The sequence below is a fragment of the Danio aesculapii genome, chromosome 8 (assembly GCF_903798145.1).
Source record: "Danio aesculapii chromosome 8, fDanAes4.1, whole genome shotgun sequence".
Taxonomy (NCBI): Eukaryota; Metazoa; Chordata; class Actinopteri; order Cypriniformes; family Danionidae; genus Danio; species Danio aesculapii.
In genome coordinates this window covers 37239613-37259371 of record NC_079442.1, presented here as the reverse complement: position 1 = coordinate 37259371, position 19759 = coordinate 37239613, and the positions used below count along the sequence as shown (strand labels likewise).

General features: G+C 36.5%; 1 protein-coding gene across 6 annotated transcripts in view; it reads left to right on the top strand.

Moving 5' to 3' along the window:
* elavl4 (ELAV like neuron-specific RNA binding protein 4) overlaps positions 1-19759 on the top strand; it is a 111138-nt gene that overhangs the window by 52873 nt on the left and 38506 nt on the right. For all 6 annotated transcript variants that reach the window (XM_056463890.1, XM_056463887.1, XM_056463886.1 and 3 more), the window contains one exon: positions 17938-18041. In XM_056463890.1, the coding sequence (XP_056319865.1) occupies positions 17938-18041 (104 nt within the window). The remainder of the gene's footprint in view (positions 1-17937; positions 18042-19759) is intronic.

Here is a 19759-nt window from a genome sequence, read left to right as displayed (position 1 = left end):
CATTAAAACTATTATGTTTAGAAATGTGTTGAAAACACTTCTCTCTATTAAACAGAAATTGGGGGAAAAAATAAACAGAGCGCTAGTAATTTAGGGAGCTAATAATTCTGACTTCAACTGTATATGACATACAAGTTCATATTTGGATTTCACATATATAAAATATGCTATAAAGGAGATATTAAAAAACATTGAAACAAATCCCTGCTTACACACATGCACACATATATTTGAATATAGATAAACATATTTGCAATTCCAATGGTTGACAAAATTATGTAAACAGCCATTTTTGCTATATTTTGAAATATGTTGCATGTAATATATATGAAATCCAAATATGAACTTGTATGTCATTTATGTAATTTGCTTATATTCCATTTATCAGATTTCTATATGTGAACACATCAAATCATTTGCATACACATGCGAAAATTATATTACACTACAGTGAATACATTTTTTATTTTACTTTGCAAGTTACTTATATGTGTCTAATTGTGATCACCAGGTGTAATTGGTAATTGGTATCACTGAAAGTTTATAACTTACAAATGATCAGACAACAATCAGAAAATCTATGGACACAATAAAAGATTCATTGATTAAACATTAAAAAGTTGAATTAAATGACAAACAAATGCATTAAACTGAATGAAAATAGATGCAAACCAAAAGTTTGATAGGGATAGCTTTATGTAAGGCAGGTACTGTGTATGAAACATTTATTTTATATGAAACACTTATTTTGTGTAGTGAAAAGGATGTTTTGTGATTATGTGTATTGTACTGAACACAACTCAAAATATGCTGAAATGTTTGATAAAAGGGCACTTTTGATGATCTGTAATATAAGTACTAAGAGTTTTGAAAATGTACCGATTGCTTTTGAAAATTGTGACATACCAATTTTAAAAAAATGTAAATCCATGTTAAGAGTATTTCACACTTTTTGTTTGTGAAATAAATAAAAATGATTTATTGAAAATGTAAAATAAATGAAATTGAACTAATGAAAAAGTAATTAACAGTGGACGAAATATTTATTGCACTAAATACAGTTATCTACTGTTAACAAATTTAATCGTATTGCAAACAAAACACAGCTAAAGGGATAGTTTATTCAAAACTGAAAAATGTCATCCCTTCCCACCTTCCCTTGTTCCAAAACTGTTTAAGTTTAAACTCAAACAGTTTGTGTTTAACACAAAAGAAGATTTTAAAGAAAGCTGAAAACCTGTAACCATTGACTTCCATAGTACTTGTTTTTCTATGGATGTCAATGGTCACAGGTTTTCAGCTTACTTTAAAGTATCCCATTTCTTGTGAAAAGAAAGAAACTCAAACAGCTTTGGAACAAGTGAAGGGTAAGTAAATAGTGAAAAATTCAGATTTTGGTGCAAACTACCCCTTTAATGTGACCTTTGCATTTGAAACGAAAGAAATTTGCAATAATCTTAAGGTTGAATAAATAAGTAATCTCACCCCTCTCACACATAGGTCCCTGAAACCTAGTATAGACTATATGTAGTCTACTGAAAAAGCAGCATTAAACACATCACTAATTGTATTTTATATTTATTTATTTATTAGTTGTTTCTTTTTTGGTTGATTCATTGCACAAAAGAGTAATTCCAAGAATAATTCATTTCTGTAGACTGTGAATTAAAAGAGACAGTGGGCCAATATTTATCAGCGATTATGTAAAGTGTCAGCAGAAGCGGCTTTATCACATTCCTCACAGTGGGGAAAGCATTTCAGAAGTCATTACCGCAAGGATTGTGTCGAGATGCCGAATAAAGCAGATGGCGATGCTGCTAACTTAGCGGAAAGCCTTTGTTTTTAAAGGTTTGAATCAAGCTGAAAATCCCCTACTCTAAATGCACACATCCCCAGCCCAGTGTTGCTACCTCAGCAACACCCATTCTGTGCTAATAGTGAGGATAAACACATAGCCCATAGGGAGTAATGGTGATTTTCTGTGAGCCAGGAATCATATTGAATGAAAACTTTTAATGGAATACATTAAGAAAGTGTTAACGCTTCTGGCTATCAGCACAAAGCAAAATGGAAAAGACTGATTGAGCGGCAGTTAGAAAGGGGAAAAGAATTGGATACTTGTCAGGTTCTCCAGCTCTGCAGATCCTTTTTTTCTGCGTGAAAATGAACACAATTGTGTTTATAATGATACGGCAGAAAAAGGACACACTCAGGCAGGGACGTGAATTGATTGCATCTGTGATTTTCCATCTGATGAGGAGAGGAGGGGAAAAAAAGAGCGACTGCAGATAATCTTCTGTTCATATTCTTCAAGCAGTAAATAATTACCTCACGATTAAAAATGGCTTCTGAGAAACAGCGTCAACCCCCCATCACACCACCACCACCCTCCCACCCCCCCTGCGGTTTAGGCCTCTCCCTGTGTAGCAGAAAAGCAAGCGGCAAATGCTATCGCTCCCAACCTGCTTTGTCGCCTGCCATTTTGCTTCATTATTTTCCCCTACTTGCCCAATCCGCAGATGCCATTGTTGGTATTTAATGGCTTGGCACAAGCGGCGGTGCTGCTATCAGTTCACTCTGTGTTTAACACTTATGTAGCTTACATCAAAGCTGCTTTGTGCGACTGCTTGTTCAGGTACACAACCCACTCGTACGGCGAGCACCCAACCATCTGTCATGCTGCTGACCCGAACGCGGTGTCCGCGGTCTGCTGCCAAGCTTAGCGCATGCTAACCTTGCCGTCAAGCTGAGCTGACATCAATGCGGAAGCGTATACTGTATGACTCGTGTCTCTATACTGACCGGAGAGCAGCCTGCTCCACCCACTAGCAAATTAAGGATGGCATGTGATTTAAAACCAGGAAGACATCTTAGCATTCCTTGGCAGATGTGCTGGAACTCACACCATCATACTGATGAAAAACTGCAGGGAAAAGCAGATGTAGTGGCATGAAAAATTCATTGGGCTTGATGTTTGCAAAAGCACGTTGAGGTTTGAAACACCTCAGTAAGTGTTAGACTGCTGCGAACGTGTGAAAAATCTCCATGTCAAACATGCGCCGTGTTTATCTGATGCTTTAGAAATAAATCATGAACTGTTTTCCATGTTTTGTCATTTTCTGTTAAAAACAGCATAAGGCTGAATTAAAACAACCAAACACATATAACAGGGTGTCTAAGTGCTAAAATTGTACAGGTGAAATTGGTATTGGGGGAAAGTCTGATAGAATAGCAAGAATTAGCTACCGTAGTGATTGCAGGGAACACCAACTTCCTCACATAATTCGACGTCGTGATGTGTTCCACATTCAGCCTGGAGTAAACAAAGTAAATGATAGGTTGTTATTCAGGGTAAAGCATTCAGACCTCATTTACATTGTTTGACAATGAACTTTCTGTCACCATCACACAGCCGCTGACAAACATAAGCACAAGAATAAACAAATCACCTTCTGTTTTATCATTTTGTTTTTTCAGAGAAGGCTATTTACTTTCTATTGGGTTATATAAAAATGTGAATGGGGAAAATTTGGCTTTATTTTTTTCCTCCAATTGCTGCTGATATTTGCTGCAATCTTGTATCGGAGTTGGAGCCATGGCCTTGTGTTTGGTTAGCTACAATCATAATCAAAAATTGGCCAACTTATAGTTTTTGAGTATGAATTTGAATTGGCCACATCCAAAAGAAAATCTGAATTAGAATGGCAGGAGGAGGAAATTCACCACTGAACTGCACTTTAAAAATAATTCATCACAGGTAATGCATTCTGGGAAACAAAGTGTTCTTTCACCTTGTTCTGCAAAAGTTAATTTGCTAAATGTGATCATTTACAAACAAAATACTAACTCCTTTTCTGAAACTATCAAGCCTATTTAAATTTGGGATTTCAAAAAATGATTTTAATTATATTTTTTATATTTTGCCAGAAATTAAAAAAAAAAAAAAACTAAATATTTAGCTTAGAGGTCTGACTTACTAAAATAATACCAAAGATCCAGCAGTCACGTTTTTTGTGGTGTTGAATTCTTTGCTCACATTCATCCCTTTTGCTTTCATTCTCATGCATCTTTAGGTGCTTTCACATCTGTGGTTCGGTTCATTTGTTCTGGACCAAGGACAACAAATGATACATTGTAGCATTTTCCTGCCGTTTTGGGTCCTTTTCACACCACACTGACTGCTTTGGTCCAAACCAGTTGAAAAGAACTAAAATGCAGTCATGTGACAAAATCAACATCACTCATTTGCCAGATGTTATTGAATGTATTTCCTAAACTACTTTTTCGATTGGTCAGAGTTAACGTGCGGAAAAAAGGCCAACTGAACTCCCGCAAGTAAACAAACCGGCAGACACAAAATGTCGCTTTTTACTAGGAGGGATGACTGTGCTGGCTGATTGTATCCCTGGTCATAGTATACTAAATAGTTTGTATTCATCACTTTGGACAAACTATACATTTCGAGAATAAAGTGTGGCTGCAGTTGGAAAACAATGTTTTAATGCATTGCAAAGGCGCATGGTAAGTCACTTCAGGAGGAGGCGTGAATTAATTTAGCTAAACTGCGACATGGTCATCTTTCGGAAATAATACCAATGATCCATCAGGAAATGTATTTTCCTCTGTCTCTCTGTTTAAAATTGTTGGTAAAACGCTGTCAACAAATATTTTTCCTCCACACCCCATAAGATGGGACAGCGCATCGGACTACGGCAGCTGGATTAGTCCAAAAAGGCGCAGTTTTTTATACAGTTGAGTCTGTTTTAGTTCGGATCATGTTCTCACCACAAACGAACCGCTGCAGGGTTTGTTTGAAAGCGTGCCGAGAGCACCTCTTCAAGGAGTTCTTGGTATGCTTTTTTGGTCTGCTTTTTGAACCACACCAAGAGGGAAAATGAACTCTAGTGCGAGTTAATCGAACTAAATAAGGCGGGTGTGAAAACATCCTTTGTATGCTAAACTGAACAGCAAACCAGTTTCCTCCTTCACCAGTGGCATCATCACCAATGAACACAGATTCAAAATATTCACCTAAAATGCCCTCTTATATACCAAGTGAGTCAGCATTTATCCATAATATCCTGAATCAAGCTTGAACGGCAATAATTCCAATAAAATCCAGCCAACATTTCCATTATTGCAAACTTTACTGTTCTTTTTTTTCTCTAGCAATATTGCGAACCCACGAAGTGCTACTGAGGTTAGTCACAAATATTACCTTGCGGTTAACTTGGCATTAGCCACTGGCTCCATGCAGCTCCAGCAGTTCCAAGTGAGCGTGGGATCTCAGCGTTCCCTGGGGTGGCTGCCAGTGTTGTCATCTAGTATGCGGGGTCTGACGTCGCTTCGTTGGGGTGTCCCAGATTTACAGGGGCTCCGTTCGTTTCCACATGCACACTCCTCCCAGACAGCCCACACACTACAGGCTACACGCCAACACGCCCCAGGCTCCAGCACAGCAGAGTGGGGGAACGGGGGCGGGAGATTCCTGTGTCTTCCAGCTGTCGCCAGCCTGGCACAGCAAAATACAGACGCATAATTTTAGATGGATTTACTGTATAGGGTTTACTAGGGTGTGAGTTGGTGAAATCATTGGGTGTTTAGTTTGACTGATGTTACCAATGTGCCAACCCACACTTAATCAGTGCCTATGGAACTCAGAAAGCAGAAAACAAAACAAACTAAAAGTTCAGCAGTATAACCCCAAGTTTCATTCATTTAAGGTATTTCACAAAACAGCACATGTGAGTTTCTTATAATTGGAGCTCTGTATCTCACAAACTCTTGCAAATATGATTAAATCAGTAAGATTTGTTTTTGTTAAAAGAGTAGAATATTAATCAGAACAACCATTTTCATCATCCATCAATATGAGTAATATTTTTGCACATTAAATCAGCATATTAAAATACTTCTGAAACAAACATCATTTAATACTGAAAACTAAGGTTAATGGCTCAATATTATATAAATTATAATAATATTACAATATACCTATACAATAAACAATATACAATAAAAAAACTATACAATATATAGTTTTTGGTCAAGTAGATGGCGCCAAACTATCCAAACCTAAGCATTTTAACATCAGTTTATATCCTATACAAAAAAACATGACTTTTATTGTAATAAATCCATAGTCTTAGTTCGTTTTTGTAAAATAGTTGTACCTTTGTATTTTACAATTGCAGATGAAGCTCACAATGTTTTTGCATTAGATAAAACAACATTATATCTTATATCATTCATTCATTTTCTTTTCAGCTTAGTCCCATTATTAATCTGGGGTCGCCACAGTGGAATGAACCGCCAACTTATCCATCATATGTTTTATGCAGCTGATGCCCTTCCAGCCGCAACCCATCACTGGGAAACACCCATACACACTCATTCTCACACACACACTTAAATGCTATAGTCAGTTTTTAGCATACCGCACATGTCTTTGGACTTGTGGGGGAAACCGGAGTACCCGGAGGAAACCCACACGAACACAGGGAGAACATGCAAACTCCACACAGAAATGCCAACTGACCCAGCCGAGGCTCAAACCAGCGACCTTCTTGCAGCGAGGTGAAAGTGTTACCCACTGTGCCACCGTGTCGCCACTATCTTATTGTATAATAAATGTGAAAATAACCCATTGAAGAAGGCTTTAAGAACAAGTGGGATCCTGTTGGCTGTCGCTTCAGCGTGACTTCAGCTAATCAGTTTTGGCTAATGCAAACAATTATTTTTCACTAGTCCAAAATCCAGCTGTGTAAGAAAACTTACAACATACATGTTTTAATTTTTAGTTATTAAAATGGCTAAATTCTGACTGAGGAAAGTGACTGAGGTGTCAAATGGAAAAGTGTCAAGTGAATTAAAGTGATCTCACACGGTACTGCAGTAATGTGCAGCACAGCACAACATGGTCTAACACAAGAAATACATGGCAGCAGGGGGCAGTTATACAACATAGTGAACATACTGAACTGGTATACTGTAGTAGCCAGAGCATGTTAGCGGAGCTGAGCGGTGTGACGCTCTGCTAAGTGTTCTGCTCCATGGTCGTGCGCTTGCTAGCCGGTAAACCAATACCGCTCAGATCCTCTAAAATCTTTTTTACAGATAGACCTTTGTAAATATAAGGTTCAAAATGGCTTAAAATGGTTTAATTAATTTATATTATACTGTATAGTCCTTAATTGTTATAGCCTTTGTTTGTTTTATATTGGTTTATGTAATGTTTTTATTATATCTGTTATTTGTATCTTTAAATGATTTCAGTTTAGCTTAGGCTATTTATCTAGATCTATGACGCTATTGTGTTGAACCTACAAAAGTGGACACGTAATTTGTAAAGTTTTATGTCTTTCTGTTGTATTCATATTTGAATACAAATATGTATTTATTATCTCCAAAATAAAGAAAGAAAGAAACCCAGCCACTCACGGCATCGACAGCTGAATAGAGCGCTCATTTGCCCGGTCTCTCACATACAAATACATGCATCTAAACGTGCATGTTTCGTTCACAAACACACCTTTTAAACAAAAAGTAAAAAAAAAGTGACAAAAACTATCCACAACTGAAAGTCAATAGAAAAGCGGTTGTTCCTTGCGCCACCTAGTGGCTATTGTGTAAAGCACAAAAAAGTTTTTTGTTTTTTTTTAATAAAAGGGCAGCCTTTGCTGCTGCAGTACTACGCGTGACTGCACGTGACAAATTGCAGCACTGCGCGTGAAGAAACTCACGTTCTCAGTAGCCACATCTGAATCATGTCAATATGGACCAAAATATTTAAGGAATACTTCCAGTACCTTGTTAAATCTATGTTACGAAAGATTAAGGCAGTTCTGAAGGCAAAAGTGGGTCCAATCCTGTACTAGTAAGGTGTACCTAATAAAGTGGCCGATGAGTGTATATTGTAATGATATATACTAGTAATGTAATAAATTTGGATTTAAAAAATTTGAAAAAACATTTCTTTATTCTAAATCTTTGATGACAATTAATCCAGCAAAAAATTTTTTTTAAATGTCACTATAAACGCAGTTTTTTAACCTTTTAAAAAAAGAAAACCACCCCTGTCACCCGGCTGCCACGGGCCTGAATGTTTCCAATATTTTTCATATTTTCAATTAGCAGTTAAAAGTACAATATTTACTTTTGTTTTCTTAAAACACAGAGCAAGTACAGTAAGTACACAAGAAACAGGCCTTAGGTTCGCACAAGGTGAGGTAAGCTAATGGTTTTACACAACCTCTTAGCGAAATATGAATCTCTAATGCAAATCCAATCAGAATGATGCTTTTGTCTGGGAGAGAGCACTTAGGCATCCCTTAAGTGTTTTATGTACAAATGGGTCGAATTAAGGCTATTAGATGCAACGATAAACAGCATTAAGAATAGAGATTATCTCATTTCACCTTACATTATCCAATTACACTTCAGTCAGCTTTTGTCTCTTTGGATGGAAGATCACTAAGCTAATTAAATGAAGTCGTAAAGTTGCCATCTTTTGGCATTACGCAAGCTGTGATGCAATGGTGTACTTGTATACGATAAAAAATGTAGCAAACAATGTCTTTGAGATGTCTTTTACTGCAGAGACATGTCTCTGTCCCTTGATGCTGTAGCAACAAGGGCGAAATGTCAAGCAAGCAGCAGCGGTGATACATTTGTTTTGACAAATTGAAATGGATTTTCGTCCGTCCTCTCTTTTTGCCTTCCACATCCTAAATGTGACTAAATTTAAGTCTGACCAAACAGATTTTCCTGTTCGTAGCCAGAGAGCTTTGTGATATCAAGGTGCGTTAATGTCACATGCTCGTTGAGCTGTCATCTCGCGTCTGTGCTGCTGTTCTCTCTCAAGCGAATGCTAGTTTCAGCTCTCCCACCTGATTTAAGCTTAAGGGAACTGCAACTGTCGGCACAACATGGCTGCCGGAGGGTTTTGTGGGGAGGAGGGGGGTGTTGCTGGAGGCAGTGCTGTGTTTGCTACAATGTTCATCTCATTTTCAATCAATGGAAGCACTGGGCCTTTAAATTATGTATCAACAATTGATGTAGAGAGAGGGGAAATTAGTAAAAATCTAGCGTGAAGACTTTTAGCTCACTGCCAAGCCGCAGAACAGGGAAAATCAGCCAAATATATCTTTCATTTGCAAAGCTTTGATGATAAATGATATTGAGCACAGCGGAATATGTGTGTGCGCACGCAAGTGTGTTATAGTAAATGATATGTACCATAAAGTGTTCGTGAGAAAGACAGAAAGGACACCCACTGGACACACACTCATTTTATCATCTCACACTCTGACTCCTGCTGCTGAGGTAAGAGGCGTAATGGTTCAAATGCGACTCCTCCAAATGGAGCCTCTCACTCCAAACAGCCTCAATTTAGTGGAGAGAGAAACATCTCATTCCTCCAATTTAACTCAGCGTGTTCCTCAAGAGCTAAAGGAGACCTAGACCCGGGTAGCTTAGGTCTGCCCTTCCTCGTCTTCCTCATCATCACTATCATTGAGACGATGATTACGAGAGAAAAAGAGGACAGCCTCTTTGGGACCTCGTATCTCTGGCATAGAGATGCTACAACTAATAATGATGTTTTTTTCATCCACACATACAGTACAGCGGGTTCACAAACATGACAAGATACTTAAGCAACATCTCCTGGGAATGCCATGCAGCTGTGCATATTATGGATCATATTTCCTGGATCACAAACATACACCCCAGGTTATAAAATCATACAGCGGGGGGTCTATAATACCTGTTATCCGTAAGCATTCCCACTCTTCTCAATGGCAGATGCCCGTTTGGGGATGGACCACCTGGAAGTATGTGATTTGTAATCAGCTATCTTTGCTCCTCATGGGACCCCACATCATTTCATATGAGGCTCTCAATCTGCAGGAAATTACAAATTGAAATTGATGATTGCTTGTGACCATCACAAGACCATGCATAAAGCAACTAACTAACTACTGTATCTAACTTTTAAAAGCCTCAAAAAAGAAGACACCTAGGCTGCATTTACACTGCATGGTTCAAGTGACCCAATTTCGATTTTTTCTCCCATGTGGCATAGATCGGGTATGCCCCATGTACAGTACGTGCAAGCGAGAAAAAAAATCACATTGATTCCGATTTACTCAAATCAGATTCAGGCCTTGTTCATATGTGGAAATTTATCTGATAGGAATCCAATCTGTGTCCTTGTGTTTGCAGTGTAAGCAGCTAGATCAAATTTTCACCTGTCAATGCAAGTCGCGTGTCATTAAAAACTGTAGCGAATGACATCAACTCTGACACGTTCGTTTTGGAACAGACTTCAGAAAAGTCCTAAATCCTTAAATCTCATATACTAGGACAAAAAAGCCATGTCGGGTGGCGCAGTGGCGCAGTAGGTAGTGCTGTCGCCTCACAGCCAGAAGGTCGCTGGTTCGAGCCTCAGTTGGGTCAGTTCGCGTTTCTGTGTGGAGTTTGCATGCGTTTGCGTGGGTTTCCTCCGGTTGCTCCGGTTTCCCCCACAGTCCAAAGACATGTTCTATGGGTGAATTGGGTAAGCTAAATTGTCCATAGTGTATGAGTGTGAGTGAGTGTGTATGGATGTTTCCCATGGGTTGCGAATGGAAGGGCATCTGCTGCGTAAAACATGTACTGGATAAGTTGACGGTTCATTCCGCTGTGGCGACCCCGGATTAATAAAAGGACTAAGCTGAAAAGAAAATGAATGAATTAATAAAAAAAGATGGCCAAATGAGAACTTTTCTTTCATAACTATAGCAAAACAACTTATTTAAAAAAAATAAAATAAATAAATAAACCCTACGAAAAGATTAAATACAGGAATGGAGAAAAAAAAAAAAGCGCTCTTATTATCAGCTGTCAGTCAGCGCCCACTCTTTTTTTTTCTGGTCATTGCGTCTTTGCCATATGCAGTGTAAATGCAGACAAAGGGATACAGGTCACATTTTAAAGATAATGTAAGTGGGTCGTCAAAAAAAAACAGATACAGTCACAAAATCGGAATTGACCATCAAGATCTGCAGTGTAAATGCAGCCCTAGTCATTGCATTTATAAGATTTATTGGAATTTAACTTTTAAATGCGCATGAGATAATTTTGTTATATGGGGAGTTATTTTTAATTATTTTACTGTACAGTATTACATTTGTATTTCTAATCAAATAAAAGCAGAACGAGCATAAGTATCTTTCAAAACATTAAAAAAAAGGCAAACTTTTGCACCTTAGTGCACTGTACATTGCTTAAAGATATATAATATAATTGTACATATCTAATTATACTTGTACACATACACTTTGGGTTGTTCTGTAGAAGAAATATGCTTGTTTTTCCCATTTTTGGATTTCCATCAGCCAAACCTGCACAGCTTAGTTTACACACACACACTTAGTTTACACACATAACCACACATCAAGCTTTGGAGCATCACTATCACGCTCCAGCTTCAGCCGTGTCCCATTGCAATGAAAAACCCATCAGGAGCCTACACACTAATAGTCATAAGCTGTTTATTTGTGAAAAATATCCTTTTAATTGGTGTTAAGCATTGTCTTTGAAAAACCCTTCCAATGTTTCCAAATTCGACTGCACGTCTATCCTGCTGGGGAACGGAAAGTGCTAGAAAAATGGAGATCTGCACTCATTAAAAGCTCATTAAAAGCACAATGCATCATTTCAGATTCAAATTTAATTGACAATTAAAATATATAAGTTAATGTAACCATTACACTAATTAAACAGCATAGAGGTAATTCTCTTTTGCCGTGGCATTTGATGTTTATTGCTCTTTCTAATGGGCTCTGTCAAAATCCTCAATCACCTTTTTGCAGCTTCACAATTTACACAGTTTATGTGTATCGATCATCTCGCTTGACAAAGAAAAAAGAACGGAAAATATTCTCTTTGATTCCACGTAAACAGCGCATTCGGCCCTGCATGTTTATGACAGAATATAATCACACTTCTGTAGATCAAACATGACATGAAACATTCACAGAGAAGGTCTGATGCAGGATAGCAGAGCGCTGACTTAGCCATGAAACATTCTCTGTGATTCTTACTTCCCTCAATAATAAATTCATGAGGCAGCCCTGACTGTAACCCTCTCTGGTACCTACGCTGCGGTCCATTGTAGGTAACCCTGGCTGTGCTGAAGAGATTGTGTTTGTATGCGCTTTGTATTCATGTGCTGTCTCTGCGTGGGTATATGATGTAGTTGCGTGAACAGAATTTTCTCTTCTGTGTAGGTGTGTATACCATATATATGTCCAAATATACTGTACTGGCTTTATATATACTCACGTATGGGCACCATACGTGTGATATTGATTTTTTTATGTGCAAAAACACACGGGTTGACAGAACAACTATTTGGCTTGACTGAAGCCCCATATAATTGGGTCCACCAGACTCTGTCCAGTGCACTTCTAAGGGGCCGCCGCACAGGACGCATTCTGTGTTCAAAAACAGCTTCAAAAAAGACAGAACGGAACACAATGCAGGGGTCTCAAGACACGTTTTTAAGCTGAACTATTTTTAACTTGACACATAGTCTTGACAACACAATGTGAATGTTGAAAAACACAGCGAAAGCCACAAAACAATGGCCATAGATGCCCAGTCTATCCATAGACTGACAGTTAAAAAATAGCACAGAATACACCACACTATCGATATTGAACTAAACCAGGATAAATTATGGACATATTCTCTGGTTTTCTGTTCAAACAAGGTTTATTTAATGAGCGACTACATCTTTAATCTTTTTTCCAAACCATGTATTGTCTTATCATTGTATATGTTGATAGATGATGTTCATGTTCACTGATCAAAGCTTATTTATGAATAAAAGACAATGTTTAACCTGTTCACCATATTAAGTGATATATATTTTTTTCAAAAACATCAAGCTACTTTATTCATATTTATTACTGTTTAGATTTAGCTTTCGGATTACAAAACCTTTCAAGAAATTGCTCATTTTATTAAAAAATATCTTAATTTGTGTGATGACTGAAAGTTTTATGTGTTTGGAACCAACCCTTTAAAGATACGAGTAAAATAGCAAATGACAAATTATTTTTAAAAAACACTGTGTACCCTATCATACACCCAGCGCAACAAGGTGCAAGATGTATTTTGCGTGATTTGTTGCTATTTTCAGACCAGCGCAACCCTAACTTTTACGTTTTGCACCACTTTGTTTAAATAGCAAAGCCATTTGCACCACTTTGTGGACTCATGAGTGTGCTGGTCAACGCTGGCCGCGTTGCTATTTTGAGGAACTGAAATAGACCGCACCATTGACCAACTAAAAGCTAGTCTAAAGTTCAGCGCAGAGCACGTTAGTTATGCGCCTATGCAGGTCCAAATGCTTACACATTGCTTAATACACACAGGACATACAGCAATATACAAACATCTTTACATATAAAAAAAATTATAATAAAGGATTAAAATGTTACAAAAATTATTATTATATATAAAAACAACTGCCTCTATGCCTTCTTCATGTCAGGGGGCTTTTTTCTAAAATAGTTGAGAATTTTCATTTGTATAATGTTATTATTATTAGCAGTATTATTTATTATATGCATATTTATATATTTTTTTAATTTTAAAAAGTTTAGATTTGTCCACCTGTGGGGTTTTGGAGATGTATGCATCACCATATGGGACAATAGGAAGTGTGTTTGGATGTTTTTTGACCACACTGTTATTGTTCATTTATTCGTTTGCTGGAAATTAAAAATTAATTTTGAAATAGTTTTGAAATAAATTTTTGCTTCTAACAAACAAAATTAACAAACAAAATTAAATATGTAGGCTACTGGATGTCTTCAGTGGAGTGCGTACAACACTGTTTCCTTATCCTCGACAGTAAAGGAGTAAAGTAAGGAGTAAAGTAAAGAGAAAGTAAAGAGACCAAATGGAGGAGGCTCATTCTTTATCCTAATGCAGATGAAGTGTTTTCTCACTAGTGAAGTGTTCAGTTTTTCCACTTACAAAGTCCGCCATATAAATAGCAAATGTGCCGTGGTGCAAGACAACTGACTCTTAAAGGGAATGGGAGATGAGACTATAATTGGTTTAATACACGTTATACTCAAAACACCCAAAACTCTTTAAGAGAATAAGTACAACCATCTTAGACTGTATTTTTCTGTTCTTAAAATAGTGGATTCAGACACACCTTTAATGCTTTTGCGCCATGCTCTTGTATCTAAAAAAAATTCTAAAAGCAAATAAATCCAATTGAAAAGCACATTAAAGTTTTTTTTTATCTTATTAACAGTAATTTGCATCCTTTAAAAGATTGCAAAAATGCACACTCACTGCACATTTTAGCATATATGCAGTTATTTTAAGACTTTAGCATGCTTTAATACTTACACAACTCCTTTAAAGCCCTTTTTTAATAAAAATTGTAGATAATCTAGACAGCCTCACTAATAGATTAGTTAAGTCAACAGCCGTCCCCATTCTTCGCCTGTAGGTCTGTAAGCAGGTGCAGTACTAAGTTGTGTTTATACAACATAGACGGCTATGTGCGTGCATGCATGTGTCTGTAATATTACATGTTTTCTTTGAGGTTGTGCCTCTGCAGTTTGTTACAGAGCACAGATGAGATATGAGATATTTAATAGAGATCAGTTTAAGGTTCTGTTAATGTGTCTGTTCGCAGGGAAATTAAATTAGCTAAATAATTGCCTTGCCAAAAAAGGCCCTTAGAGATTGTCAAAACAACTCACAGCCTTCTTTCTTTAAAGCAGGATGATTTTATTCGCAGTATTGTCATAGACTACAAAGACTAATAATGAAATTATGCACTTAAATTAATAATTAACCAACTCACTAAGGGGTTCTTCTTTTAATTTTCTTAAAATATTAAGAATATGATGAAGTATATGTAGGTGTGTGCGCTATTCCTTTTTACTTAGCAAACAGCCTGCTTCTGGTCTCTGACTCTTGCTCCACTGTGTGATGGAGAATAAATGTGTGTGTGTGTTATACTAGTGGGAGAAATCCCTTTGACTGAAGCAGTGGCCTCGGTCAGCCTCACCTTATCCTCAGGCAAGAACTCCAAAGGAGGCATGAACAACTGCTAGCGACAGTATGGAAATGCCATCAAGAAAAGGGGCATTACAAAACAGATTGTTTTATGAACCCATTATTGTACGCTCAAACACACAACCATTCAAACACACACGCACATATACACACAATGGAAATGGCATTACGGGGCATACCAACATGGGGCCAAATGCTCTAGGCCACGAAGGGAGGAGAGCGAGGAGCACAGCTGAGATGCTGGAGATGGAGAAAGACAAATGAAGAGGTTAGGCAGAGAGAGTGCTCAGTGTCTCTTCTTTCTCAGTGTGTTCTCTGAATGTATCATTATCCAGAGCTTTGGGAACACACTTCATTTACACTAACCTTTCCATTTCTGTTTCTCTCTCACACAAACACACACACACTTTCTCACTTTTCGGAGCTTGGCACAGAACATGAACAGAATTTTCACAACCACAAAAAATAAATATTAACTAATATTCAAAAGTTTGTGGTCAGTAAGATTTAAAATAATAATAATAATAAAAAGTCTCACCATGACATTTACTTGAGAGTAAGAATGTTATATTAATATATACTGTTACAATACAGAATTTTTTTTTTTTTTTTTGTTAGAACATAATTCTTTATTTCAGCAGCCGTTACTCCAGTCTTCACTTCTCAAAAAATGGGGAATAATAATTTGGTGCTTATGTAAAGTTTTTTTTTTACATGCTGCTTAATATTTTTTTGTGAATAATAATAATAATAATAATAATGATAATAATAATAATAATAATAATAATAATGATAATAATGATAATAATATTAATAAGTCTTGCCAAGACATTTATTTGATCAAAATAGAGTAAAAAATGTTATATTTCTATTTCTAATAGTTTTCCATTAGAATATATTTTAAAATGTGCTTTATTCTGTGATGAAAACTTAAATTTTAACAGCAATTACTCGTCTTCAATTTCACATGATCCCAAAAAAAATTGGAATGGTAATCTGGTGCTTAGTAAAGTTTTTTTTACATGCTGCTTAATATTTTTTGATGAAAAAAAAAAAAATAATAATAATGTCTAGCCAAGACATTTATTTGATCAAAATAGAGTAAAAAAATTATATTATGTATCTATATATAAAATATATCTATTTTTTTAAATGCTGCTTAATATTTTTTGTGAAAACTTTCTTTAAATTATTTGATGAAGAATGTCATGTACTGCAAATGAAATCCTCAGAAACATTTTGACTGCTTCAATGCTACTGTACGCTAGATGCCCTCTCATAATTAATGCTTTAAAATACTACACAACCCAGACTTTTGAAGAGTAGTGTATGCAGATATTTTACTTAATACATAGTAATGCCTCAAATCACAAATGAGGCTAAATGAAAAGTGAGTCATTTAATTTATATTAAAACATTTCTGAGTCAATTTCTTCAACCAAATTATCAAGGCTACTTACTGCTTTTTTTTTTCTGTACACTTACAGCATTTCAAAAATTGTGTCATTAGCCTCTTTCAGCTAACAAAGAGAGTGAAACATCTGAGAATATTTTGACAGTTTAACTCCAGCTGTTCTACTCTATGCGCTTCAAGTCCGAATCAAACCCAGCGTCTCAGCATGGGAGAAAAACACACAAACAAGGACACTAAAAACCAAAGTCTCAAGCAGTTGCTAGTGTGATTTTTGAGACTAAGGGTGTGAAGTTTACAACAGCTACAGTACTAAAAGCTACTACAACTACAATTACTACTGGATTACTCTCTCTCCCATCTAGATTAAAACACCAATGTACTGTAAACCCTCTAGTTCAACTCATACGAATCGGAGCAGGATTTGAACCAGTATTTAGTCTTACTAGCTAGCTAGCCTTCATTACAACAGGAAGCACAAAAAAAACTATTATTTAAAGCAGGCCTTCACAAGCACATTGATTAGACAAACATACAGAATAATCCCATCATCGGTTGACCCAGTGCTGTATTGGACCCGTAAAACCAATAAAATCCCTGTTGGACCAATAAAATAATGGCTATTTATATGTAAGGAGACCTTAAAATACCAGTGTCAGACATTGAATAGTGTCATGTGTCTTCTCAGTTTGCCGGTTCAGACCTGATTCTTTATGAATGTCAGAGAATATTAATAATCCTCCCTAATCCAGACAGAAAGAGAAGGAAGGCTTGCTGTTTGAAGTGAGGGCAGCGAAAAGTTCTCAGCTCGCGCCCCCTGTGATATCTGCTGCGCTTTCGCTTATGTTTGTTTGGCGCAAGATGTAGCACTCTTTCACATTTGTGATTCACTTTGTGAGTACACTGTGGATTTAGCGCTGTCTGTTTCTATTAATGAGGATAAGTGCAGCGCTGTTCTCAAGTTCCACTGCACTTGTGTGGCGAGATCTTTAAAGAACGAAAAGGGAAAAAAAAAGGGGGGGGAGCAATACCACACAGGCCTTTAGCTGCAGGGTTTCTGTTTAAGTCAAATAGCAGCTGAAGGCTGCCTCGCCTTCAGAGGAGAAGCAGACGGTTAGAAGAGGTTAAATCAAAATAATTCCACCAAAGACTCTGTCAGAGCTTTCCAGCCAAAGCTTTCGCTTAATGTGCGCTATCTAAACATAAACTCACACTAGGCGCTGCTAGTCTGGCATTATGCTACATATATCGTTAAGTGTTAATGTCGTCTTTCTCATAATGTATGCAGTTTTTGTAATGAATGTTTTTTTAAGAGCTGGCAAGGACAAGCAATTGGCTTTCAAAGGAAGCGTATTTCAAATAAATGCGTTCACAGTTTTATGTCTTCCTGAACACGCTGTAACATTTATTTTCTCTTCCTCTCACTACAGGGCAGAGTCTTGGCTATGGTTTCGTCAACTACATCGACCCAAAAGATGCAGAGAAAGCCATCAACACGTTAAATGGACTCAGACTTCAGACCAAAACTATTAAGGTAAGTAACTACATTAGCAAAACTCCAACACTCAAAGATAAACACTGCTTTCTCACACTCGATGGGGAATTAAAACTGGTCCCTGCTTGGAATCAAACAGCTTTTCCATCACAAGATTTACATAATAAACATTATACATATATCTCAAAAAACAAATCTAAATAAATGTACAATATTATAGATTTTGCTGTAATTACACTGTTAAACCCAATAAGTTAAGGTAATTCAAACTATTTGAGGAAACCATTTAAAAAACCATTTAAGTTCAAAAACTATTCCTAATGAGTACTGTGAACTTAATCCATTTGAGAAAATGAAGCAATTTATGCACAGTAAAACCCAATAAATGAAGAGAACTCAAACCAACTGAGAACTGTTAAACCCAATAAGTTAAGGCAACTCAAACCATTTGAAACCAATTGCTACAGACCATTACTGTGAACTTACTCCATTTAAGTTGAAGTAATGAGGTATTTAGTTAACTTATTACCAACTCAACACTGAGTTCAAAACTCTTTTCAAATGTGTAGAATTAACTTTGAGTCAATTTTGAGTTAACAACACTCATTTCACTTGATAAAGTTGACTGTTGGGTTTTACAGTTTACAGTCTATCTAATGAAAACAGATTAGCTAACATTTTAATAAACAGCTACCTAATTACAGGGTCCTGGAAAACCTGGAAGTCATGAAATTTTGGCTTTTTCTAGGCCTGGAAATGTTTTGGAAAAAACAAATAAACCTAAAATGTTTTGGAAAAGACAGGGAAATATGTTTAACAAATATCTGTGTACTTGAGTATATTTAAGATGATAACGTTGGGTAAAAAACCTATTTTAAAAACGATTGCGCTGTCCGTCCCTTCACGTAACATTCTCTGCATGGGGTAAAATGCAGCTTCAGTTGCAAAAACTTCAATAAGCAAAAGCAGTTTTAGCTTCGACTCTCTTTCACTCGCTTTCACCGTAATTCAAGATACATTTTTAGCGTTGTGTCCAAAAACAATCTCTAACTCCAGAGATCAGATACTGTGGGTGATAAAGGCTAATTTGTACTATTCACAAGCACAAGCCAACATTTCTAAAATTTTCACACAGACAACAAAACTATTTTACAGCTTTAAATATAAATATAAACTACATAGATTGTCACATTTTTTGATATGCTGTAATACATTTTATTGCGCATTTTTTCTTATTAACCATTATACGTTGACATTACATGAAACATTAGGTAGTAAACATGAAACATTTTAGTAGTAAAAATGTGTATGAACCCTGTGATTACAGTGGATTAGACCCCAACAGTTTAGTGATATTAAATACGAGTACTATCTATAGATATTTTTATGAAACTTTATTCAAAATTCAGTGTATTTTTTAATTACTTAATTATATCATCAAAGAGTGTAGAAAATGCTAATGTACAACATACAATTTTAGTTAATCAACTAAATGAAATGCCAATTAATCAATCAAATCAAATGAAGTGATTTCTTTTAATCACATTAATTCTGTACGGTTATTACTTGCACTAAATGAACATAAAAAGCACAAACAGCAGTAATAGTGCGGCGTGTCTGTATGCATACCTGAATGTGTACATCTCATTGTTGGGATCAGCGCCGGGGTTCATGTTGTCAGGTTACAGCCTGCCTGTTGTTTACCAAACACTTTTCAGCCAAAGCAACCCACATTACACTAATTGCAGGAGCCGTTC